Source organism: Mustela nivalis, assembly GCF_964662115.1.
Source record: "Mustela nivalis genome assembly, chromosome: 3".
Taxonomy (NCBI): Eukaryota; Metazoa; Chordata; class Mammalia; order Carnivora; family Mustelidae; genus Mustela; species Mustela nivalis.
Genome location: NC_139022.1, coordinates 84,527,956 through 84,553,948, shown reverse-complemented (window position 1 = coordinate 84,553,948; position 25,993 = coordinate 84,527,956). Strand labels below are relative to the sequence as shown.

The window sequence follows — 25,993 nt, the reverse complement described above, 5'->3', positions numbered from 1 at the left end:
GGGCAGCAGAGCAGCCCCAGAAAACTGTGGCACGGCAAGGTTCTGGCTTAGTTGCTGCTGCTGCATTCAGAATACACCAAATTCAAGCTCCTAAAATCCCGGTCCGACGGCTCCCCGGCCGAGGAGACATCACTTTTCCTGCCTTTCTGTGAATAACGGCTGAGAGTGCGGCAAGAGGCTCCTCCTCGCACCCTAAGTCAGCTCCTGGAACGCTCCGTCCTCGAGCCCTTTGCTCTCGCGACCGATGGTCTCATCATCCGGAACGTTTGTGCGTCGCCGCGGCGCTCGGGGGAAGGACTTCGGCAGAGGCCTCCGCGCAGACTGGGCGGAGCTTCCGGGCAGAGCGGCGTCCTACGAGACCGGCGAGTGCGCGGGTGGAGGTCCTCGCGGAGCCAAGGTGGGAATAGACGGTCTGGGGAGCGCGGCAGCAAGGAGGGGCCTTCGCGGCCGGGCGGGAGGGTTGGGGGACGGAGGCTGAAGGGCTTCGACCCGCAGGTTGTGGATGGAGGGTGGGAGGGAGCGTGTGGAGGGGGAGGACGGCAGCTTCCGCCCTGTAGCTGCACGGAAGCATCTAGGGCTGCAGTCCAGGGCCGGGCTCTCCTTCCCTAAAGCGGAATGCGAGTTTTGGGAATTGTGGTCTTGAGTTCGAGTTTAACTTGCCTCCGGCTGTGTGACCTCGAGAGAGTTCCCAGCGTTGTAAACCTCGAGTTCCATGTATGAAAACAGGACAGTGATCACCCATGCCTCGTAGCGTGGCAGGGTGATGTGTGAATAAAAGCTTCTTAAACTGCGACGTTGGGTGCAGATCTCGTTTGTTTGCAGCAGCATTCTGAGTTCGTGCGACGGGAATCACACTGACAGGCTTCTGCTAGGCAGAGTGGCTTTTCTGCAGTCGGAGCCTCAGGAAACGGATCTTTTGGAGATAACAGACCTAAGACGTCGCCAAGTACATCTTTCTCTAGGATGCGTAGCCTTCTGCTCCGTTCATAACATCCATGATAAACTTCCAGTTTCCCCTGGAACGTCAGTAGTTACGGGACCATAAAACCTCTGTCCTATCCCTGTCATTTCCCAGTGCAGACAGATCTACTTAGGAAGTCCTTGGATGTAGTGAGCCAGAAGTATGCCTCTTTGCAGCTTCTGTTCTTTAGTTCTCACTGCGTTTCTGGACTTCCAGAAAAATTAAAAGTAGTAAACTAAGAATAAAATAGCGGTTTAAATATTGGTATGATGGATGGCCGTAGTGACTTGTAAGAATTTGAGTTTAAAAACATGAATACTATGTAAGCTTTGATTTTTGTACTTCACAGTGAGTACAGAAACTTTCATGTAGGATCAAAAACTTCATTTAATCACCATATCCTCTGCCTGCACTCATCGTTAAATTTACAAGCACTAGCCCAGGGCATTGAAATAATACAAATGTTAGAATTCTAAGTCATGTGTCCTTGCTTCAGGCACTCTACCGAAGTATGCTGAAGTAGATCACCAGATTTCCTGAAACCAATAGATCTCTTCCTATGCCCGGGAATGGTTTGTCAATTCAGTGAGAGGCATACAGAACTTTAGCAAATAATCCCTGATGATAGCAGGTGCCACAGAAAGCAGTGATACCATTAAAGCAGTCTCCAATTTGTCAGTAGATGTTCATTTCAGAAGTCCATGATAAGTCAGTTCTCTAGATTTTAAAATACATTTTTCTATAGAAAACCATGATATAAGTGGAAGTGTAAGGTCTTGCTTATGGTCCTTATTACAGAAATTAATTTTTGCTCCTGTCAGTGAGGGGATTTGTTTGCCTTAATGTCTTCTTAGCCCTTAGGATTCCTTTGATCATATATGGAAGAAGGAAGCCAAAGGAAGTGGGAGCATAGGATGGGGAGGGATATACCATTTGGGAAGATGGAAGTGTAGATGTGACTAGAATGTTTATTACTTGGCTGTGGTTAGTAGATTTCCCCCACCACCATTTTCATCCCCGATTATTAAAAAAATTCATGTTCACATGAAAATACAGAAAGTAATAAAGCAAAAAACCAGTTAACCTTCATCTAGATGAAACTGTGTCCTATTTATTGAGTTACTAAACATCTCCTATTTTTTAATAGTTGAGAGCATAATAAACATTTAATATTTTGTCCTTTTTTGAATTATGAGCCATAAGCTTTTACCATTTATAAATAATACATTTCATTTTAAAACTCATGATTAGATGGGGCACCTAGCTGGCTTAGTCAGTAGAGCATGTGACTCTTGGTATCCACCTTATGAGTTTGAGTGCCACTTTCACCATAGAGCTTACTTAGAGATTTTTTTTAAAAGATTTTGTTTGTTTGTTTATTTAACACAGATCATAAGCAAGCGTAGAGGCAAACAGAGAGAGGGGGAAGCAGGCTCCCCGCAGAGCAGAGAGCCCAATGCAGGACTTGATCCCAGGACCCTGAGATCATGACCTGAGCCAAAAGCAGAGCCTTAACCCACTGAGCCACCCAGGAGCCCCAGAGGTTTTTTTTTTTTTTTTTTTTTTAATAAGAAAATTCACACATATACAAAGGTGGAAAGGTAATAGAGTGAAGCACCATGATCCATCACTTAGCTATAATAATAACCATCATTTGTAGCTAATCTTGTTTCATCTGTACCTTCTCTCACTTCCCATAATTCTGTAGTTTTATCCTATGATAATAATGGATTTTTGTTTTTAAAAATTTTAGAAAGATGCTTATCTCTCTCTCTTGGTGCCAAACTCGTGTGTGAACATTTGTATTTTTTCTTACGGATGGGAAAAAGAGTTCCATGAGGATTTTGTTCAGTATTTTCATTCAACAATGATTATTAAATAAATAGCAAAGAATTGGATGACCTTGCATTCTTTGTTTGTTACTCTGTATGTTTGCTTTTCTCTCTTTACTTTTCACATTTAAATGTATGAATTTGGTGCCAAATATTCTTAGGAAATTCACACTTAGTGGTTTTTACAGGATATTGAATAATACATTAAAGGAAAAAATGGATGAAGAACCTGAAAGAACTAAGCGATGGGAAGGAGGCTATGAAAGGACATGGTGAGTAGGGCATTATTTCTCCCTTCTCTTTTACACCTTGTTTCTTACTGTTCTTTACAACTTTGTCTCTCTTCTCGTTCAGTGATTGGTTTTTAAAATTTATTGAAGTGTGTTTAACACATGTTAAAATTCACCTGTTCCCAACTTAAAATTCATCGATTTTTTAGATTTATTGAGTTGTGCAATCACCACCATAAATCAGTTTTAGAAAACTTTCACCACCCCATTAAGATCCTTCATGCCTGTTTGCGATTAATTTCATTCCTGTCTCTAGCCAGAGGCAACTACTAATCTACTTTTTGTCTCCATGCATTTGCCTTTTTGGATATTTCATGTAAATGTAATCATAGAATATGTGATCAGTATTGTCTCGCTGCTTTCATATAACAGTATTTTCAAGGTTGATCCATGTTGTAGCAGGGATCAGTAATTCGTTCCTTTTTATTACCGGATAGCATTATATTGTATACCATGTTTTCATTCTTGCATTCACCAGTTGATGGACTTTTAGACTGATTACACTTTTTGGCTTTTATGAGTAATGCAAGTATGAACATTTATCTGCAGATCTCTGTGTGAATATATGTTTTCATTTCTTTTGAGTTAATAAATTTTTAGCTTTTCAAACAAGTAAATATTGCTTTTAGGGAGATTCTTAAAGAAGATGAATCGGGATCACTTAAAGCTACAATAGAAGACATTCTCTTCAAAGCAAAGAGAAAAAAGTATGTAAAATTTTGTGTGTTACAAAAGATTAAATAGAGTCCTTTAAGCCTTTCTGTCCACCTATACCCACTCCTCAGTACTTCATTTCAGCTGTATTCTAGGGAAACTGACCTTTAAACTCTTGAGTAAGGGGAAAGAACCAGCAACTTAGCACCTCAGAAGGGAAATGGGTCTTCAGGAACTGTCCAAAATGCCTGTAATTATGTGGACCACATAAGTTAATAATTTGCTTCACTGAAAAATGCAGGTAGTTGAAAAGTTGTATTTTGGGGGGGTATAACAGAGGACATTCCATTAAAATGTTTACATAATTTTAACAGAGTATTTGAGCACCATGGACAAGTTCGACTTGGAATGGTATGTTGACATTTTTTTTCTTTACCAATACAGAGCTAGTTGGGTTAGAGAAACATTCTGTCATGACAGAATTAACAGTAGTAAGAGAATAAATGTTTTAGACGAATATAAGAAAAAGTATGTGTAGAGGGGCGCCTGGGTGGCTCAGAGCCTCTGTCTTCAGCTCAGGTCATGATCCCAGGGTCCTGGTATCGAGTCCTGCATTGGGCTCTCTGCTTCCCTCCCTCTCTCTCTGCCTGCTTCTCTGCCTACTTGTGATCTCTTGTCTGTCAAATAAATAAATAAAATCTTAAAAAAAAAAAAAAGTATGTGTAGAATATGTAAATACTAAATGCCATTTTTACTTCTTGGCCAAAAATTTATTTGAAAATTGTTGTATTTGTGGCTTATATTTGGTAGATGCGTCATCTTTATGTGGTAGTAGATGGATCAAGAACAATGGAAGACCAAGACTTAAAGCCAAATAGACTAACTTGTACTTTAAAGGTATTGTAAAACCATTTTAATTTATACTAAATGTGAAAAAGGATGCTGAATTTGAAGAAAAAAAAATTTTTTTTTACTATAAGGTCTTTATTAAAACATAATTCATATACCATAAAGTTAATTTACTTAAAATATACTGTTACAGGTTTTTGAATATTACAGTAGTTGTGCAACATTATTACCACAGTCAATTTTAGAGCATTTTTATCATTACGAAGAGAAAACCCAGGGGTGCCTGACTGGCTCAGAGGAGTATGCGACTCTTGATCTCAGGGTTGTGAATTTGAGCCCCACGTTGGGTGTAGACATTACTTAAATAAATAAAATTTTTTTTAAAAAGCGGGGGTGTGGTAGAAAAACACAAAAATTTTCTGTAGTTTTGCCAAACAGTATTCCATTGTGTACAACTCTGGGTTGTTTCCACTTTTGGGGGCCATTATGAATAATGCTGCTGGGAACCTCTATGAATAGGTTTTTGTGTGGATCATGTTTTCCCTTCTAAAGCTTGATTTTAGACTGGGCAGTTCAGGGTACTGAACTTTTCTACTTTTCTGTGGCCTAAAAGTAGCCCCTGGGGTGAAATGGTATGCACCAAAGGGGTGAGGCTCAGCTTGGGTGGTGTGCAGACTCTGTTGGATTTACAGGGCTTCGTTTCATCTTCTGAGATTATATTAACCATCCTGTATCTTGTTTAACTAACTGGGCAGGAGAGGGAGGAAATAATGCATTTCCATGAGGCTATTCCAGCCTTTGAACTCTTTCCCTCAGTTAAGTGGAAGCTTGGGCTCTTCTCTTCTAAAAAGGAAGGTCAGTTCTTTATTTCTTTCCCTATTCATTCATAACAGAGGAGGAAAAAGTTAAGAATACTCATTCTCTTCACTTCTTTCCAAAAGCAAGAGTATTAGTGGAAGTTCTCAGGATTTTTTTCAGTGGTGAATGGGGCTTCAGAGGAGTAGGATGAGGTAGAAACTGAGTCCTACAGCTGGACTGCATTCTGCTCCAGAATCCCCTGCTCCTTTTCGGGTACTTCGTGTACATGAGTTTGTAAAATTTATTAGATTATATTTGTCTTTTATTGCAGTATTGATCAACTCTCCACAGTTGAATGTCTGCAGCATTCTACCTTTAACACGCTCCAGTTGGAGTGTTTTTTTCACAACTACATTTTCAAGGTCCACCATAACCTCTAGGAAGTGAAATTCAACTCCTTTTTATCTTTAATAGCAACTGAAATAGTTGACCACTTCTTCCTTCCTCAAAGGCATTCTTCTTTTGTTTTTTGTTTGTGTGGTGGGTTTGTTTGTTTGTTTGTTTTGTTTTAAGTAATTTCTACCCCTGATGTGGGGCTCAGACTCAGGATCCTTTGACCAAGATTCGCACCCTCTAAGGACCGAACTAGCTAGGCGCCCCACACATCCTTCTTTTGACTTTGGTCACATATAGTCTCTGTTTCTTCTTAGACTCCTCTCTCCCACTTTAGAATGCCAGAATGCCCTAGGACTTGGTCATAGTTCTTTCTGTCTACCCTCTACCCTTGGGTAAATATTACACATTCCCATGAAGAAATTTTCTTAAAGAATGCACTTTTTTGAGTTAATACAAACTATAACTAATTAGAAGTTTCATCACATTATTTAGAAAAATGAACAAACTGGCTAATTATTTATGCTCTTAATTTCTGTCCTCTCACCCCAGTCATGGTCTTGCTTTGTCAGTCAGTTACTCATTTTCATTGTCTTTGGACTTACTCAGATCTTTCCCCCCAGTTCAGAAACACATTCAGATTATTCCTAATTTATCAAAACGCATCCTCATTTCTGCTCATTCTCTCGTTTCTGGCTTCATTGGAGCTTTCCATGTTTAGATTATTTCTATCTCATAAGTCCAGATGGTTCCATCTTTTATTTATCTTTTCTTATTATTTTTTGAAGATTTATTTATTAGAGCATATGTGCCAGGGAGTGATGTAGGGACAGACAGAATCTCCAGCAGACTTCCCACTGAGCACAGAACCTGACTTGGGGCTTTATCTCATCACCCTGAGATCACCACTTGAGCTGAAATCAAGAGTCAGATCTTTAACCAACTAAGCCATCCAGTGCCCTGGTTCCATCTGTTAAACCCATTTCATCACTTACCATTTTAAATTCACATTTATTTAATATTGTGATTTTTATTTATTTGAATGTTCTTAAATTTATTTTTGTTTATTTAATATTTTTACTAAACATATTTGAAAATCTATGAGCCTAAAAATCATGAGAAGTAATGCTTGATAAGTGGGTTTCACAGAACATGTTCTGTGTGGTTATTATTTTGCCCTTATCTAATATTTGTGTTTCTTTAAACAGTTATTAGAATACTTCGTAGAAGAATATTTTGATCAAAATCCTATTAGTCAGGTATGTAGATAAGTGATGGAATTCAGAATTAGATTCCTGCTGTTACTGCCAATTCTAATTTATTTTTAAAACTTTGGACATACGTTCTGTGAATTACTGTATGACCCAGATTTTATAACAGTTTCTGGTACACTTACCAGTGACAAGACAATTCTAAAAGTTAAATAATGTACAGTGAACTCATAGCTAAATTTCTGTCAAAAGCATGAGAAAAAGTTTCTCATATGTTACTTACGCCTTTTGTAATTACTAATTTATTTTCATTATGTACATTCTTATGAAGAAGAAATAATTTGTTAATAATCATTTTTGTTTTTATTTTGAGATTGGAATAATTGTAACAAAGAGTAAAAGAGCTGAAAAACTGACTGAACTCTCAGGTATGCATAAAATTACCTTTATAGAACTCAAGGACTTGGCTTTATTTACTCAACCTTGTAACCCTGTTCAGAAGGTTGGCTAATAAGTAAAATGGAGACTTCTTTTATTCTATCCATGTGAAACTCTTAATAACCTGTCCATTAAATCCTCCATTAAACTCTTGGTATCTAAGATGAACTGTTTTAAATTGAGTTCTGTACGGTAATGGATACTACTGCAATGAATGTAAATGTTTATATAAGGCTTACAGATTCTTATCCTGAAAGTATTAAGATAAAATTATTGTAACAACTCCCAAAAATCCACTTACTCTTAAAATTAATTTTTTAAAAGTTAAACCTCTAAGGAACAAAGGGTTTAAAAATTGAGTTGCAGTTATTGTTAATAATTCAATTTTTCTTCTTATAAGACATGCCTAACTAAATTTTATTCTCTTATAAGATAGTGCAATGGTGGGGGTGGGGGAAGGGATAGAGTCGCTGGTTTGTGGACATTGGGGAGGGTATGTGCTATGGGGAGTGCTGTGAAATGTGTAAGCCTGATGATTCACAGACCTGTATCCCTGAAGCAAATAGTACATTACATGTTAATTAAAAAAAAAAAAAAAAAAGGTAGTGCAGGTTTTATTTGCTTTGGTATATGTGCTGTAACAAATTCACATCACTGATTCTGTTTTAATGTCTCCAAAATATGCTATCCTTTATCCTTTCTCATCCTTTCATCCTTACCAATACAGATGAATGTGAAATAATATATTTTTGTCATTAATTAATAGTTTTTCACTATGGCAGTGAGGAGTGACATGTATGTTAGCCTGGAGTGATCAAGAAATTCAGTTATGAGTAACTAAAAAAAATCTCAAACTAGCTTTAGCACACAAGGGAAATTATTGACTCACATCTAAAGGAGGGCTGATTTCACACATAGTAGTTTCCAGGGTTTCTAGTTCTGTTTGACCTCATTTTCTGAAGGATTTCTGTAAGGTAAAAAGATGTCTGTTACTAGCCCCAAGTCTCCATATCCCTCATAGTCAGTAGCTTCAGCACAAGTCCCAGAGAGGTCTCCAAATGACCCTGCTTCTGACCTGCCCACCCGTGAGCAGAATGACCCAGAGTGCAGTATTGTGTTGGTAGGCCTGAATTACGTGCCTGTACCTGGAGCAGGATGATGGAAGCAGGGGGAGCAGCTGGTTTGTTATACTGAGAGGACAGGTTGGTTTCCCCAAGGAAAGGACATAGGACCAACCGTCTTGCACCCTTCTCACGTTCAGAGTAGTTTTCTGTGGGTGCAGGGAAGTCATATGTATATAGGGATGAAAGTCCTCTAGGTATTTTGATAGGCCTTTTGACAGCACCCGTTGTCTCTCTGATCAGAATCACTGCTGTAAACCACACTGACAGTAAACTAATTCACCTTTTTCCTATGCTCACAATACAGTAGGATATGAACAAACTCTTTTGTATGGCATAGTAGAAAGAGAAGTGGGTAGAGAGCAAGGAGATGTAGGTTTAAGTGATGGTGCTGCTGTCGGGTAGGTAGTTGTCTTAGGCAAATCTTTTAACTTCTTAGATTCATTTCTTACTTATGAAATGACAGATTTGGACTTAGTGAGGTACTTCTTGTTTCTAAAATTTTTTGATTCTAAGACTAAATACTTGAAATATGTATTAAATAATGGCAGATATTTTAAAACTTACTCAGATAAATAAGAATGTGAAGAAGTTATACGTAGATGAATGGACAAAGATGACAGATAATTCATACCAGAATACAAAGAGAAATTAAATAGCTATTAAAAAAGAAATTTTAGGGGGGCCTGGGTGGCTCAATGGGTTAAAGCCTCTGCCTTTGGCTCAGGTCATGATCCCGGGATCCTGGGATCGAGCCCGACATCGGGCTCTCTGCTTGCTGGGGAGCCTGCTTCCTCCTCTCTCTCTGCCTGCCTCTCTGCCTACTTGTGATCTCTCTCTGTCAAATAAATAAATAAACTCTTTAAAAAAAAAAAAGAAAAATTGGGCACCTGGGTGGCTCAGTGGGTTAAGCTGCTGCCTTTGGCTCAGGTCATGATCTCAGGGTCCTGGGATCGAGTCCCGCATCGGGCTCTCTGCTCAACAGGGAGCCTGCTTCCTTCTCTCTCTCTCTCTCTGCCTGCCTTTCAGTGTACTTGTAATTTCTCTCTGTCAAATAAATAAATAAAATCTTTAAAAAAAAAAAAAAGAAATTTTAGGTTGTTGTGGGGAAGGGACTAGGGAGAGGGTGGTTGGGTTATGGACATTGGGGAGGGTTTGTGCTATGGGAAGTGCTGTGCAGTGTGTAAACCTGGCGATTCACAGACCTGTACCCCTGGGGCTAATAATACATTATATGTTAATTTAAAAAAAAAAAAAAAAAAAAAACAGAATTAAGGAGCACCTGGATGGCTCAGTGGGTTAAAGCCTCAGCCTTTGGTTCAGGTCATGATCCCAGGGTTCTGGGATCGAGCCCTGCATTGGGCTCTCTGCTCAGCAGGGAGCCTGCTGCCTCCTCTCTCTCTGCCTGCCTCTCTGCCTGCTTGTGATCTCTCTCTGTCAAATAAATAAATAAAATCTTAAACAAACAAACAAAATTTAAATAAATAAATAAATAGATAGATAAAATCTTTAAAAAAAAAGAGTTAAAAAAATAATTAAAAAAAAAGAAATTTTAGTCAAACAAGTGATCGAAAATCAAAACCACTCAGTATTTTATTACTTTATATACTTTAAATGAACAAAATGAAGTTTAAAAGGCAGTATATTACTTATGGAGCCATGGAAAAACTGGTACCTATAGTGTTGATAGACTGATTAATTTATTTAACATTTTTGGGAAAAGATAGAAAAATGGTTGTTCCTTGGAATTTATACTTAAGAAACATTATGAAAGAAGAAAAAAACCTCATTCTACAAATATGCTCTTTCTAACAGTAGTGACAAATTGGGAAGAAGTGTTCAATAGTGTGGAGGTAATTTGATGAATTACCTGATCAAATCAATTTCATGATATTTTGATTTTCATTAATTAATATGAAGACAGTGTTGAAATAGAAGAAAATGTTTGAAGAATACCATATGTCATTGATTCTGAGATTCCATCATTTGTAAGATACTTTTATTTTATGAGCCATCAAGAAGGAAGCATTCTAGCAGTTAAAATTTGTTACAGTACTAGATGATAAATATAAATTGTTCACACCAAAAAATGTATTGTTTGGTGTGAGAAAATAGCAATAGACAATTTTTTCAGATGTTATTTTGGTAACAGAAGATAATACAGCTGTTTTTATTTGCAGAAATCTTCCTTTCTTAGGTCTTCTAAAGCTCTTTTTTTAATCCCCTGAAGAAAAATAGGGAATTTTTCTTTTATTAATGAATTTTTTTCACTAGTAATAAATTTATAACTTACTGCTCTGTTCCTTGCCTTTCTACATAAAAATAGAACCTTTTGCATTAATAACCTTTTGTAGAAACACTTGAAGTGGCAGTGAGACTAAGCATGAATAGCACAAAAAAGTACGTGATGCATTTGGAAAAAGGCCGTGGTAGCCATTCGTAGGTTCACGTGGGAGCAGTGATGTCTGCGTCACAGGTGCTCCTTGGCTGCCAATGATTGGAAGATGCAGCATGACTTCAGAGATGTGAAAATGTTTGAGTATTAAAATTAAAAAGTTTTGCACTTTAAGTTAATAATATTTAAAATATGTGCTAATAGGGTACCTGGCTGGCTCAGTCAGTAGAGCATGCAACTCTTGATCTCAGGGTCATGAGTTCAGGCCTCACATTAAAAAAAAAATGTGGGGGCACCTGGGTGGTTCATTCGTTAAGTGTCTGCCTTTGGCTCGGGTTATGGTCCCAGGGTCGTGGTCCCAGGGTCCTGGGATTGAGCACTGCATCCGGCTCCCTGCCTGTTTCTCCCTCTCCCACTCCCCCTGCTTGTGCTCCCTCTTATTTTGTCTTTTCTTTTTTTTTTTTTTTTTTTTTTTTTAGATTTTACTTATTTATTTGACAGAGCGAGATCACAAGTAGGCAGAGAGGCAGGCAGAGAGAAAGGAAGGGAAGCAGGCTCCCTGCTGAGCAGAGAGCCCGATGCGGGACTCGATCCCAGGACCCTGAGATCATGACCTGAGCCGAAGGCAGCGGCTTAACCCACTGAGCCACCCAGGCGCCCTTATTTTGTCTTTTCTGTATGAAGTAAAAGTTGATACAACAAATGCCTCTGGTAAAAGTGGAACTTGTTAAAAATGTAAATCAAAGGGATTCTGTTCTTTAACAACATAGATAAGTTTGGGGAGAAACAAATTTCTGTAATGTATAGATAAAATGTTATGAGTAGATTATTCTATTTCTATTTTAGGAAACCCAAGGAAACACATAACATCTTTGAAGAAAGCTGTAGATATGACCTGCCATGGAGAACCATCTCTCTATAACTCCTTAAGCATGGCTATGCAAACTCTAAAGTTGGTATTTCAAATTTTTTATTTATAATTGGTGTCCAGTTGTTTTGAATGAGTTGAGATGATAATGTATTGATATGTATCTTCCTAAGCTGAGCAGTAATGAAACCTTTAAGAGAAATATGTAATCTCATTTATGATGTTTAGTGTGTTGTCCGCTTGTAGTTTTTATTTTTATTTTTTATTTTTTATTTATTTTTTTTTTAACTTTTTATTTTTTATAAACATATATTTTTATCCCCAGGGGTACAGGTCTGTGAATCACCAGGTTTACACACTTCACAGCACTCACCAAAGCACATACCCTCCCCAATGTCCATAATCCCACCCCCTTCTCCCAAACCCCCTGCCCCCAGCAACCCTCAGTTTGTTTTGTGAGATTAAGAGTCACTTATGGTTTGTCTCCCTCCCAATCCCATCTTGTTTCATTGATTCTTCTCCTACCCACTTAAGCCTCCATGTTGCATCACCACTGCCTCATATCAGGGAGATCATATGATAGTTGTCTTTCTCTGCTTGACTTATTTCGCTAAGCATGATACGCTCTAGTTCCATCCATGTTGTCGCAAATGGCAAGATTTCATTTCTTTTGATGGCTGCATAGTATTCCATTGTGTATATATACCACATCTTCTTGATCCATTCATCTGTTGATGGACATCTAGGTTCTTTCCATAGTTTGGCTATTGTGGACATTGCTGCTATAAACATTCGGGTGCATGTGCCCCTTTGGATCACTACATTTGTATCTTTGTAGTGATCCAAAGGGGCACATGCACCCGAATGTTTGTAGTTTTTATTTTACGTTTGAGTTGGTAAGATAGATTCTTAGAGGTTTTAGAAAAATACAGTTAAAACTGTAGCACTATTAGTATAAAAGGAAATGTTGATGGAAAAATATTTTGTTAAAAATTATGAAATTATGAAATGTATATGAAATGTAATGTGCATAATACTTTTGAGTTTGTTGTACGTTTATTGACTTTCCTTACTTTGTAGTACATCTGCAAATTAGTTGCATGCTTTTCCAGCAACTTCAGATATCTGGGAGGTTGTTAAGACCCTAATGGAAATATTCTGTTAGTGCTAGCACATATATTTTATCTCTGGAAGTCTGTCGTGACTTTTATACCTATTATACTTATATAATAGGCATTTTTCTAGTTTTGAAGTAGGTGAGAAGGAGCTAACACCCGCATTAGAGGTAGGCTCAAGAGCAGCATCCACAAATGAAATCTGAGGGCCCAGCAATGCAGACAGAAGCAGGAAAGTGTAAATAGCTGATAAAATTGCTCCAAAAAGCATAGATACCTTTTAGATAGGGGAAAACAGTTCATTGTGTCTTCAAGTCCTTTAAATTATCATATAATTAAATGATACACAGAAATTAATGTTTATGAATATTATCACTCTGAATCACCATGAGGTTAAATTATACCCTTCAAAAAAGAAGCATGCTACTTTTGTCAAGACACACCTTAAAGTTGATCCATATGGTATTCTCATACTTTTCCAGTGTACACTTTAGAGTTTGCACAGAATGAATCTACTGGTTTGTAGGCTTCATGATGTCAGAAACCTTGTTCATTCTTGCTTATTACTCTATTTCTAGAACCTAAAAGAGTATTCAGTAAATATTTATGGAAACAGTAAATGAATCAGTTTTTTGTGTAGCTAATTTTAGAAAAATTTACATTAACATGTTTAGAATATACCCAGTTCATTCCTTTGCAATGTTAAAACAAATGAGATACTCTGTAGTCTAAACACATAAACCACATGGACTATTTTGTCTGGGTAAAGTCTTTATTAATTAGTTATACCTAATGGGAATATATTTTATCCTTCTGTAGACACATGCCTGGACATACAAGTAGAGAAGTCCTAATCATCTTTAGCAGCCTCACAACTTGTGATCCATCTAATATCTATGACCTAATCAAGGTAGAACCACTACATTTTTTCATAATCAAAACCAGAGTCATAACTCTAAAGAGAATTCTGTAGTGAATTTATTACTAGTTTTCAGAAAATTCTGTTTTTCAAGTATGTTAATTTTTGCTTTTTTTTTTTTTCTTCCCCCAAAATCCTTCATTTACATGGATTTTATGAAGACCCTAAAGGCAGCTAAAATAAGAGTGTCTGTTATTGGATTGTCTGCAGAGGTTCGGGTTTGCACTGTACTTGCTCGTGAAACTGGTGGTATATATCTAGATTCCTCAGTATTTATTCATAATTACTATGTAAGAAGTAACAATTTATTAATTAGGATGTTTTCATCTACTTTTAAGGTACTGAATTTAAGTCACTTCATGGCCTGAAATCCATAATATGGATAGTCATCTTTTTTTTTTTTTTTTTTTTTTTTTAAAGATTTTATTTATTTATTTGACAGAGAGAGATCACAAGTAGGCAGAGAGGCAGGCAGAGAGAGAGAGGAGGAAGCAGGCTCCCCGCTGAGCAGAGAGGCCGATGCGGGTCGATCACAGGACCCTGAGATCATGACCTGAGCCGAAGGCAGCGGCTTAACCCACTGAGCCACCCAGGCGCCCCAATGGATAGTCATCTTAAATGTGTCATTGCTTCTATAAGATATCATCTCAAAATGCAGGGACTTTACAGTAATTATATCAGTGTTTAGAGGAAGCATTATAAGTCTTGAAACACTAGAGGGGAGTCTGGGTGGCTCAGTGGGTTAAAGCTTCTGCCTTCGGCTCAGGTCATGATCCCAGGGTCCGGGGATCAAGCCCAAAATTGGGCTCTCTGCTCAGCAGGAAGCCTGCTTCTCTTCCTCTCTCTCTGTTCCTGCCTCTCTGCCTACTTGTGATCTCTGTCTGTCTAAATAAAATCTTTAAAAAAAAAAAAAAAGAAAGAAACACTAGGAATTTCACTAATACGTAATACTTTGTAAAGATCTTACAACTTGGCTTTAATTATATTGTGATTATAATTATTCCTGGAGAAGTTAGTTTAGAGATGTCATTTAAGTGAGGTTTTTGAAAAATGATAATTTAACCTAAATACTTACTTTGAAAATATACATTTTCAAATGGTAAAACTTCTACAGAATTGCATAGGAATTACAATTGAGGGGCATCTGGCTGGCTCAGTCAAAAGGGCATGTGGCTGTTGATCTCGGGTTTTGAGTGTGAGCCCCACCTTGGGTATAGAGATTACTTAGAATAAAATCTTAAAAAAAAAAAAAGAAACTATGACTGGTACCTATGCCTGGAAAGCTAATTTTTTTTCCTTTTACTTTTCATCTGATTAGGCACATACCATGTTATTTTAGATGAAAGCCATTACAAAGAATTGCTGACACATCATGTTAGTCCTCCACCTGCTAGCTCAAGTTCTGAATGTTCACTTATTCGCATGGGTAAGTGTTTATTTTATGTTATTTTAAAATGGATATTTAGGGGTGCGTGGGTGGCTTAGTCAGTTAAGTGTCTGACATGGGCTCAGGTCATGATCTCGAAGTCCTGGGATCGAGCCCCTCATTGGGCTCTGTGCTCAATGCAGGGTCTATTTGTCCTCCTCTGTCTGCCCTTCCTGCTCTTGCTCTTTCTGTCTCTCTCCCAAATAAGTAAGATCTTTAAAAATTAATAAAATAAAATAGATATTTGTTTATTATTAAACATTTATTTGAGGGATGCCTGGGTGGCTCAGTCATTAAGCATCTGCCTTTGGCTCAGGTCATGATCCCTGGGTCCTGGGATGGAGTCCCACATTGGGCGCCCTGCTCAGCAGGAAGCCTGCTTCTCCCTCTCCCACTCCCTCTGCTTGTGTTCCCTCTCTCGCTGTGTCTCTCTCTGTCAAATAAATAAATAAAATCTTTACTAAAAAAAAAAAGACTTATTTGATAGAGAGTGTGTGCATGTGCAAGCCACAAGGAGGGACAGAGAGAAGAAAAGAGAATCTTGAGCAGACTGTGCTGAACGTGGAACCAGGTGTGGGGCTCAATCTCATAACTCTGAGATCACGACCTAAGCCCAGATCTAGAGTTAGATGTTTAACTGACTGACCCTTACTTACTTGTTTTGATATGTAGATAGACTTAACATTTTTCTGTAATGAAATCTTTTTTTTATGGTTTTTGTTTTTCTTGGGTGTATTTTCAATTTAAAAATATGTATGGAAGACAGACTGCATGAGTTTAGGCATTCCAGGATTTTAAACATAGAAGTAAATTCTTACATAAAATGAAATTGGGCAGGGCGCCTGGGTGGCTCAGTGGGTTAAAGCCTCTGCCTTCAGCTCAGATCATGATCCCAGGGTCCTGGGAGCTCAGTGGGGAGCCTGCTTTCCCCTCTCTCTCTGCCTGCCTCTCTGCCTACTTGTGATCTCTGTCAAATAAATAAAATCTTTAAAAATAATAATAATAAAATGAAAGTGGACAACTATGTAATAGATTCCTCCATTATGTCTGAAGTATTTAAAACTTACAAACATTTTCTTTTTAAAAGCAGTATGGGGACGCCTGGGTGGCTCAGTTGATTAAGCAGCTGCCTTCGGCTCAGGTCATGATCCCAGCGTCCTGGGATCGAGTCCCACATCGGGCTCCTTGCTCGGCGGGGAGCCTGCTTCTCCCTCTGCCTCTGCCTGCCATTCTGTCTGCCTGTGCTTGTTCTCTCCCTCTCTCTCTCTGATAAATAAATAAAATCTTAAAAAAAAAAAAAAGCAGTATGTGTCGTCATTAAATTAGATAATTATAAACTTTAGAATCTGCAACCATATGTACAGACAGAACTTTGCCCCACATTCTCTACTTTTAATTTTTCTCATGACCTGAATTACAGTCAGCTTGGCCATACTGTAATAAATCTGAAAGGCAGGAGAGAGAACTTTTGTATAACTCCTTGGGCTCTCTGGTAGGAACATTTTTAGGTTCCTAGTCCTAGAATTTTGCTATTTGCTTGAAAAAAGAAAGTAATACATTTTCTTCTCTGAAGGATTTCCTCAGCATACCATTGCTTCTCTGTCTGATCAAGATGCAAAACCCTCTTTCAGCATGGCGTAAGTAAAAACCTTGAAACTGTCAGTGATTATGTTTTGACATTTTAAATTCTTTCCTATAAGTTATAAATAAAAGAACATAAACTGAGTTATGTGCGCTTGCAGTGCAATGGCTTTCGTAAAAGGTTACCGTCTTCATAGCTGTAACAAGGGTGAGGACTATCTCTTTTTACTCCTGCGGAGTAATCTTCTGTTACTAAGTAAAACAGCAGGTTAGAGAAAAGTGTATTGTATGCTGCTACTCATCTAAGATGACAGTGGGCATTTCACTGGATATACATACTTGTTTATGGGGCACCTGGGTGGCTCGGTGGGTTAAGCCTCTGCCTTAGGCTCAGGTCATGGTCTCAGGGTCCTGGGATCGAGCCCTACATCAGGCTGTCTGCTCGTCGGGGAGCCTACTTCCCCCTCTCTCTCTGCCTACTTGTGATCTCTGTCTGTCAAATAAATAAATAAAATGTTAAAAAAAAAAAAAGTAACAGAAATAAAAAGTAAAAACTAAACAAATGTTTACCTGGGCAGTGTGTGGAGAAAGGCAAAGGGATGGCTCCTAGGCCTTTTTGAACATACTGTGTTTTAACTTCAGAGCTTTTTATTTTTGTAATTATAAAACTAAAAGCAATTTTTCAAAATCACAAATAAGAGTTGTGTCTTCAGCTATAAAGGTACAATAAGGGACTGAATGTATTGTCCTCCCTCCTGCCAGAAAACCAGACAAAATATATGAAACAATGATTTTCAGATGTGGACAACAAGCAGCGCAGGAAGGGAAGCAAATGAGGTGTGGGCCCTGTGAGTGCAGCTTACTGCCTCAAGAGAATTTCTAGGCTGCAGTACAGGGAAGGAAAACTCATGCAGAGCCTGGGGGTCTTGGTCAGGTGAAGACACCAAGTTCAGAGTTGGGGGAGGCTAAATGGGTGTAGTTTTCCAGGCACAGTGCTAGAAAGTAAAGAGATGTACAGAGAGCTCTCTAGATTGCAGAGACTTCCCCATGAATTATCAGCAGAGTCATGATCAGCACATTTGTGTGGGAGCCACTAGAGGCCCAGGAAAGAACTCCTGATGAGGAGCGGGCAGCATAGTTGTAGGAGCCCACATGGAGCAGGAAACACTTCATGGTCCTACCAGTGTGGAGGGATATCTTAACAATGGGCTCTGAATAGAGTCCACAGAAATGGAACCAAATTAACCCTAGACTAACAGCTGTTCTGGACAGCCTGATGAACTCTAAAGTTTTGAACAGTTCAAACTATTTCCAAGTTACTTTACTGTATTCTAGAAAAAGCCCCAACATATTATTTGCATTACCAAAAAATCTGGCATCTGAAACAGAAAAATTCATAATGTCTGGCAGCCAATTAAAAATGACCAGGCCTGACATGAAAAAAAAAAAATGAAATCTTGCATTTGCAACATCATGGATGGAAATAAGTCAATCAGAGAAAGACAATTATCACATGATCTCACTAATATGTGGAATTTTAAAAACAAGGCAGAGGATCATAGGGGAAGAGAGGAGCAAATGAAACGAGAAAACCAGAGAGGGAGACAAACTAAGAGACTCTAAATCTCAGGAATCAAACTGAGAGTTGCTGGAGGGGAGGGGGATGGGAAAGATGGGGTGACTGGGTGATGGACATTGAGGAGGATATGTGCTATGGTGAGTACTGTGTATTGTGAATCTGTACCCCTCAAATAATACATTATATGTTAAAAATAAATTTAAAAAAAGAATTATGCTACCAAAATAAATAGATAAGTTGGACATTAAATTTAAGAATATGCATTTATCAGATGAAAAAACTTAGCCCACAAAGACACCTATGATAATATAACTGAGAAGTGGTTAGTACCCCACCCACAAAAAATGACCAGGCATGCAAATAAATAGGAAAATAGGACCCATATCAAAGAGAGATTCATGGAACAGAAACATACTTAGAAACAACACAGTTAGGGGCGCCTGGGTGGCTCAGTGAGTTAAGACGCTGCCTTCGGCTCGGGTCAGGATCTCAGGGTCCTGGGATCAGCCCCACATCAGGCTCTCTGCTCAGCAGGGAGCCTGCTTCCTCCTCTCTCTGCCTGCCTCTCTGCCTGCTTGTGATCTCTCTCTGTCAAATAAATAGATAAAATCTTTAAAAAAAAAAAAAAAAGAAAAGAAAAGAAACAACACAGTTAATGGAATTAGTAGACAAAGTATTAAAACAGCTATTACATAAAGGACCCAAATCAAAGTTTTAGAGACGAATACAGGGTCTGAAATGAAAAATGTACTGGATGGAACTAATAACAGATGAGCCCCTCAAGAAGAAAAAAAATGAGTGAATTCAAAGACATTAATGCAACACACCTGATGGGCTCAGTCAGGAGAGCATGCAGCTCTTGATCTTAGGGTTGTGAGTTCCAGCCCCACGTTGGATGTGCAGATTACTTAAAAACAAAAACACTCCCCCACACAAAAACAGACATTAATATACGCTATTCAAAACAGAAATGCAGAGAGAAAAGAAGAAAACCTTGGCTTAAATGAACTATGAAACAGCTTCAAGATTTTAAAATCAAGGTAGTGTACTTCGTTTTGCTGTAACCATTCCCATCTTTCTATACCACTTTAAAAGTACTGTTTCCTCCCACAGGCACTTGGATAGCAACACTGAGCCAGGACTTACATTAGGAGGATACTTCTGCCCACAGTGTCGGGCCAAGTACTGTGAGCTTCCAGTTGAATGTAAAATCTGTGGTAAGAAACTAGCTGTTCTCTATCCAGTAAATTAATCTTGAATAACTTCTTATCTATGTAGCTCTTAAAGTAACTGTAAATATTAAGGATTCCTCTTTTTACAGAGGGCCCAGTACTCCATTTCTAAGTATAAACATGACATTCCAGGAGTTTTCTGATTCTCCCTCTGAAAGGAGTCTGTTCTTCAAAGGCTTTGCAGTAGATCCAGGAGACATCTTTGCAGCTCTTAACCTTTGTAAAATATATGTAAAGACAATGAGGAATTAAAGTAATTGCATTGAAAAAAAAAAAAGTAATTGCATTGTAGAAATTTGTTTCATTTTTAAGTAAGCAAATAGCCAAGAGAGGTCACACGATTAATGATAGAAAACAGACTCCATCCTCAAATCTCCTTTTTAAGGTGATCTGTAAATGAAGAAATGAGTACCAGCAAACCTAAAAAAACCTTGAAAATATTTAGCCTATCATTTGACATTTCAGCCATTGTCTTAACGAGGTTTGGGCTATTAAACATGGTTCTCTGCTTTCTTTGTTAGGTCTCACTTTGGTGTCTGCTCCACATTTGGCTCGGTCCTACCATCATTTATTTCCTTTGGATGCTTTTCAAGAAATTCCTCTAGAAGAACATAATGGAGAAAAGTATATGAGTGTTGATTAATCTATAATCTGTTATATGTGGTAGAGTAATGTTTGAATGCATTGTTATTACATTAAAAAAAATAGTCCTGTTAACTTGGGCAAGATTACTTCTAAAATGGAAAATGAGATGGTAGAATGCCTTGGTTCTGACTGAAATGAGTCATTATTAAACAGATCTGGATCTCCAGAAATCTATTAATTTCCCTAAGTCCATCTCTGAATAGTAAGTATGGTATATTTTGAAAAATCAACTCTCTAAAACAACAAAAAAATTCCCAGTTTGCAACCTTAGCTGATTTTCATGGTATAAAACCAGAGGGTTTATCCAGAAGGTCTAGTATTAAATAATAAAAGAAATAGAGAAAAGATCATATGGAGAGTAGGGAAGAAATAGTTAAAGGACATTTTCTGCTATGGGAGGACAGAACTCGAAAGGGACTCTCAGGAGTCTTAACAGAGAAAATAGACCCATGCTAGAGTTTATCATTGTGCAATTTTAGAATAAGCAGCAAAAAACTAAACATTTCTGATGAGGGCAAATTAGGTCACATAATCTGGAATTAAAATTATTTTGCTTCTCAATAATACTGGATGCTGCCAGAGAGCAAGATTTCCTTCAACATGTGGACAGTTGTTACCAACTTAAATGACATACCTAGCAAACCTATCAATTAAATGTTGGGTAGAGGACCGTCTGGGTGGCTCAGTCAGTTGAGCGTCTGCCTTTGGCTCAGGTCATGATGTCAGGGTCCTGGGATCCGTCCCACATCAGGTTCTCTGCTCAGTGCAAGCCTGCTTCTCCCTCTGCCTGTGCCCCACCCCCACTGTTCATGCTTGCTCTCTGTCTCAAATAAATAAATAAAAACTTTAAAAAAAAATAAATGTAGGTAGAATAAAGACATTTTCAGACTTGTGAGGCTTCAAAAAGAGACTTTCTGGGGAAGCTGTGGAAGTGATGATTCAGAGGAACTGAGAAAGAGAATGACCGGAAGAGAATAGGAATATTGTTCTAGTTCAAATGTGTCTAAAGAAAGCCCTAGGATGATGATAAGGGGAGATTCCAGAATAACACTTTTGTGTCACATGTCAAAATAGTCCAGTTTGGAGAAGGTTAGAATGTTCCAGGAGAGAGGTCACCAAGAGGGTGAAAACTGGAATTCCTGATGTGGGTGAATGTAGAGAGGACATTTAGATTTTTCAGGGAAAAGTTGAGGGTGTGTTGGTGGTAATTATATAGAAAACTAAGCTTGTGGACCACAATATAGTTATTAACTCCAGGAAAAAAATGTTTTGAAGATTGGAAGAGTTGTATTATATGGCTTAGATGAGTATGTTTGTTTATTTATTTTTTAAATTCCTCATTTGTCCCTTTTTAAATTTATAAGCCCTTTTTGTTTTTTAAAGATTTTATTTATTTATTTGACAGACAAGGGATCACAAGTAGGCAGAGAAGCAGGCAGAGAGAGGGGGGAGCAGGCTCCCCGCTGAGCAGAGAGTCTGATGATGCAATGATGCAGGGTTCTATCCCAGGACCCTGAGATCAGGACCTGAGCTGAAGGCAGAGGCTTAACCCACTGAGCCACCCAGACACCGCTGAATATGTTTATATAGTCCTAATAAGCTAAGCATTTAATATTACTCTATTCAAAATTATTGCAGTACATAGAATTGAGAATGGCATTACTTATGTATATGTACATGCTGTGGGATCAAGAGGATTGAAAGAGAATTAAATTCTGATCTTCCTTAGATAGAGGCTTATAGCCAATGGCAGAAAAACAAGAAATAGCACTGTAAGTGAGGGTAGCTATCAAACAGTTACAAGTTTCAAAAGTTTCGAAAGTGTTTGGGAACTGGAAATGAAGTGGGGTTGGTAAGGAGAGGGCTGCTATATTTTGTATTAAGTTTTGAGAACTTCTAACTCTTAAAACCATTTCTTGAAAATTAAGCCCTTAGCTATCCAGACATGAATTAGCTTCTGTTCTGTGCATCTGGAATTATACTGGCTACCTGCTATTCTCAGGAGAGTTGCAGAATAGTCACTCAGATTATTTTCTGTAGGGTGTAATTCCCTCACAGAATCCCAGGAGGGAAAGCATGCTCATATTTAACCTTGATGAAAATAAAATTTAACAGATTTTCTGAAGTAGGATTTTGCTTTCTGAGATGATCTTGCAATATACTGTAGAATTTCTTAAGTTATTGGTATTCTTAATTCTGTTTTTCTCATAAAAGTCATGTGTAAAGATAATATACTTACTAATTACAGGATTCTTGTTACTGAGATTTTGCTACGCTATTTTAAGGAATGCATTCCTAACAAAATGATTCTTAAACTTTCTTTTCAGATTTTGTTATGGATGTCAGGGGGAATTGAAAGACCAACATGTAAGTTCATCTACTTTTTAAATATTAAGTATTGGGATGCCTGGGTGGCTCATTTGGTTAAGCATCTGCCTTTGGCTCAGGTCATGATCCTGGGTCCTGGGATCAAGTTGGAGCCTGGTTCCTCCACCCTGGTGCTGCTCCCCCTGCTCGTGCTGTCTCTCTCGCTGACAAATAAATAGATAAAATCTTTTTTTTTAAATAAATAAATAGATAAATATTAAGTATTATGTAAGAAATATTGAGGAAATAACATTAGAAGTTTCTAGTATATTACCGAAAACCAAGCTCCTATCAGGTTATTCCTGATAAATAAACTGATAAATAAATTCCTGATAAAATGGGAGTAAAATGGTTTAAATAGTCTTTGTTATAATTCTGCATTTTAATTTTTCTTTAACAGCATTTTGGTACTTTAAACTGTCTTTAGTTGGCACCTGGGTGGCTCAGTCAGTTGTCTGTGTTCAGCTCAAGTCATGATCCAGGGGTCCTGAGATAGTCCCATGTCAAGACTCCCTGCTCAGCAGGAAGCCTGCTTTTCTGTCTCCCTCTACTCCTCCCTACCCCCTTCTCATGCTCTCTGTCTCTGTCTCTCTCTCTTAAATAAATAAAACCTTAAAAAACAAAACAAAACAAAAACTGGGGCACCTGGGTGGCCCAGTCATTAAGCATCTGCTTTCAGCTCAGGTCATGATCCCAGGGTCCTGAGATGGAGCCCTGCATCAAGCTCTCCGCTCAGAGAGAAGCTTGCTTCTCCCTCTGCTTGTGTTCCCTCTCTTGCTGTCTCTCTCTCCCTGTCAAATAAATGAAACCTTAAAACAAACAACCTCCCCTTAAAAAAAAATTTTTTTTTTAATTAAAAATCCACTTACCTTTAATTAATAAACAGTCTTTAGTTGGCAAGCTCCCCTCCATTTAGGTTGGAAGTATTAGGAGTTCTTTCTCCATATGGTATTTTCAAGCTCTTTCACAGTTTGTTCTGAAGTTGTTGCTAAAGGCGGCCACAGATCAAAGGCTGTTCCCCCATTGTCCCAGTGAGAAAATATCTTTTAAATTTTTGAAGGGGACCAGTTTGAATGTATACACTTATGTAAAGATGCAAATAAGACAGCTGTCTAGTTTTAAGTTTTTATGAATTTATGTGTTCATATTTAAAACTATGCTTTATGCCCTGTATGAAATATTAGTTGGGAGGATTGCTTGCTTGTTCTACTCTCACAATTCATAAAACGATTTTATTAAGTTTTACATCCTTCTTGGACATCAGTAGCTTCATCCTTACTAAAGCCACCTTTGAATCACTTGACAGTTTGTTTTTTTAAAAGATTTTACTTTTTTGTCAGAGTGAGAGAGGGAGCACAGCACGGGGAGTAGCAGGCAGAGGGAGAAGCAGGCTCCTTGCTGAGCAAGGAATCCATACAGACCTGAGTTAAAGGCAGTGGCTTAACCATTTAACCTACTGAGCCATCCAGGCATTCCTCACTTGACATTTTTTTTTTTTTTAATTTTATTTATTTATTTGAAAGACGGAGATCACAAGTAGGCAGAGAGGCAGGCAGAGAGAGAGAGAGAGGGAAGCAGGCTTCCTGCGGAGCAGGGAGCCCGATGCGGGGCTCGATCCCAGGACCCTGAGATCATGACCCGAGCCAAAGGCAGCAGCCCAAACCACTGAACCACCCAGGCGCCCCCTCACTTGACAGTTTTTAAAAACACTTTGTCTTGGGGCACCTGATGGCTCAGATGGTTAAGCACCACCGCTCCATTCCCCTACCCCGCATCGGCTCCCTGCTCATCGGGCCCTGCTCAACCGGGAGTCTGCTTCCCCTCTCTATCTGCCTGCCTTGGGATCTCTCTCTCTCTCTACCAAATAAATTTAAACATAAATAAATAAATAAAAGTCGTTGAAAACACTTTGTCTTTATTTCTGTGCCTTTTGAGATGTAATAATTTTTTTTTAAAGATTTTATTTATTTATTTGAGAGAGACAGTGAGAAAGAGCATGAGTGAGGAGATGGTCAGAGGGAGAAGCAGACTCCCCATGGAGCTGGGAGCCCAATGTGGGACTTGATCCCGGGACTCCGGGATCATGACCTGAGCCAAAGGCAGTCGTCCAACCAATTGAGCCACCCAGGCATCCCTTGAGATGTAATAATTTTTAACCTGTTTATAATGCTGCCTTGAAAATTTCACCCCAAGGCATAAGTATCCATATATGTAATATTGATGAAATAATGGATTTTTTTTGTCTTAAATTTGTTTTTTCCATATTCTTTAATAGTTAAATAAAAGAGGAATATAACTTGTTTGGTTGTGAGGTCATTCCCTAGCAATAACTAAATCTGTGTTAAATATTTATGATTTTCTTTGTAATCAAATCAGAGGAATAATCTAAGCATTTGAAAGTAGTACTAATTTCAAGCTTAGGTGTCTTCCCCAGTAGTTACTTAAAACGAAGTAATTAAGAATGTTTTACAATACAAGAAACTTTAAGGAGTCAAGACAAAGTAATTTTCTCATTTGTAAGGAATGGGTTTTTTTGAAAAATAATCACCTTAAATTGGAGAATAGTATATTGAAAGTAATAAAGTAGGTAGATGGGTAGGGAAAATTGATAGAGATCTAAAAGAGCAAAGCAGTTTGAATGTCTTCTAGCTGTTCTGTACTTCTGGAAACTGCTGTCTAAATTTTCTTTTCTTTTTCTCTGCAGGTCTATGTTTGTGCTGTGTGCCAAAATGTTTTCTGTGTGGACTGTGATGTTTTTGTTCACGACTCTCTTCATTGTTGTCCTGGCTGTATTCATAAGATTCCAACTTCTTCAAGTATTTGATTCTAGCATATGGTACACATTATACGTGTTAAAAGGACATTTGCAATTGTTAATAAAGTGATTCTTCAGAAGAAACTCCAGTTAAAATGTGAAGAGCAGTTTGAAAGGAAAATCTGACTTAAGAAACTTTTTGCTAAGAAAATGTAGGATTGGGCGCCTGGCTTGGTCATTTGGAAGAGCATGAGACTCTTGATCTCAGGGTTGTGAGTTCGAGCGCCACGATGAATTGCTTAAAGGTAAAATAAACTTAAAGGGGAGGAGGGGAGAAAAAGAAAATGTAGAATTTTATTAAACTTTAAAATTTGTGTTCTGTCACAGAAGTGCCCAGAATTCAATAGTAGTTCACTCATTTTTGTTTTCTATTATTTTGAGTTACAGTGTTTTCAAAGTCTTACACATTATGTTATCTACTTTACTTACAATGATTAAATTGATGTGATAATTTCATTGCTTTATAATTAAAGTAAATACAGAATCTCTGATTTATTTTTATTC

General features: G+C 38.1%; 1 protein-coding gene across 1 annotated transcript; it reads left to right on the top strand.

The window, feature by feature from the left end:
• Positions 1 to 25,973, top strand: LOC309860667 (general transcription factor IIH subunit 2). Its single transcript, XM_082722982.1, has 16 exons — positions 1 to 397; positions 2,982 to 3,065; positions 3,713 to 3,790; positions 4,112 to 4,148; positions 4,548 to 4,634; positions 6,986 to 7,036; positions 7,362 to 7,416; positions 11,789 to 11,894; positions 13,745 to 13,835; positions 14,006 to 14,093; positions 15,163 to 15,270; positions 16,844 to 16,907; positions 19,544 to 19,647; positions 20,184 to 20,286; positions 22,635 to 22,674; positions 25,379 to 25,973. The coding sequence occupies exons 2-16, from the start codon at positions 3,010 to 3,012 to the stop codon at positions 25,496 to 25,498; spliced, it is 1,188 nt and encodes a 395-aa protein (XP_082579108.1). The 5' UTR covers positions 1 to 397; positions 2,982 to 3,009; the 3' UTR covers positions 25,499 to 25,973.
• The last annotated feature ends 20 nt before the right edge of the window (positions 25,974 to 25,993 follow it).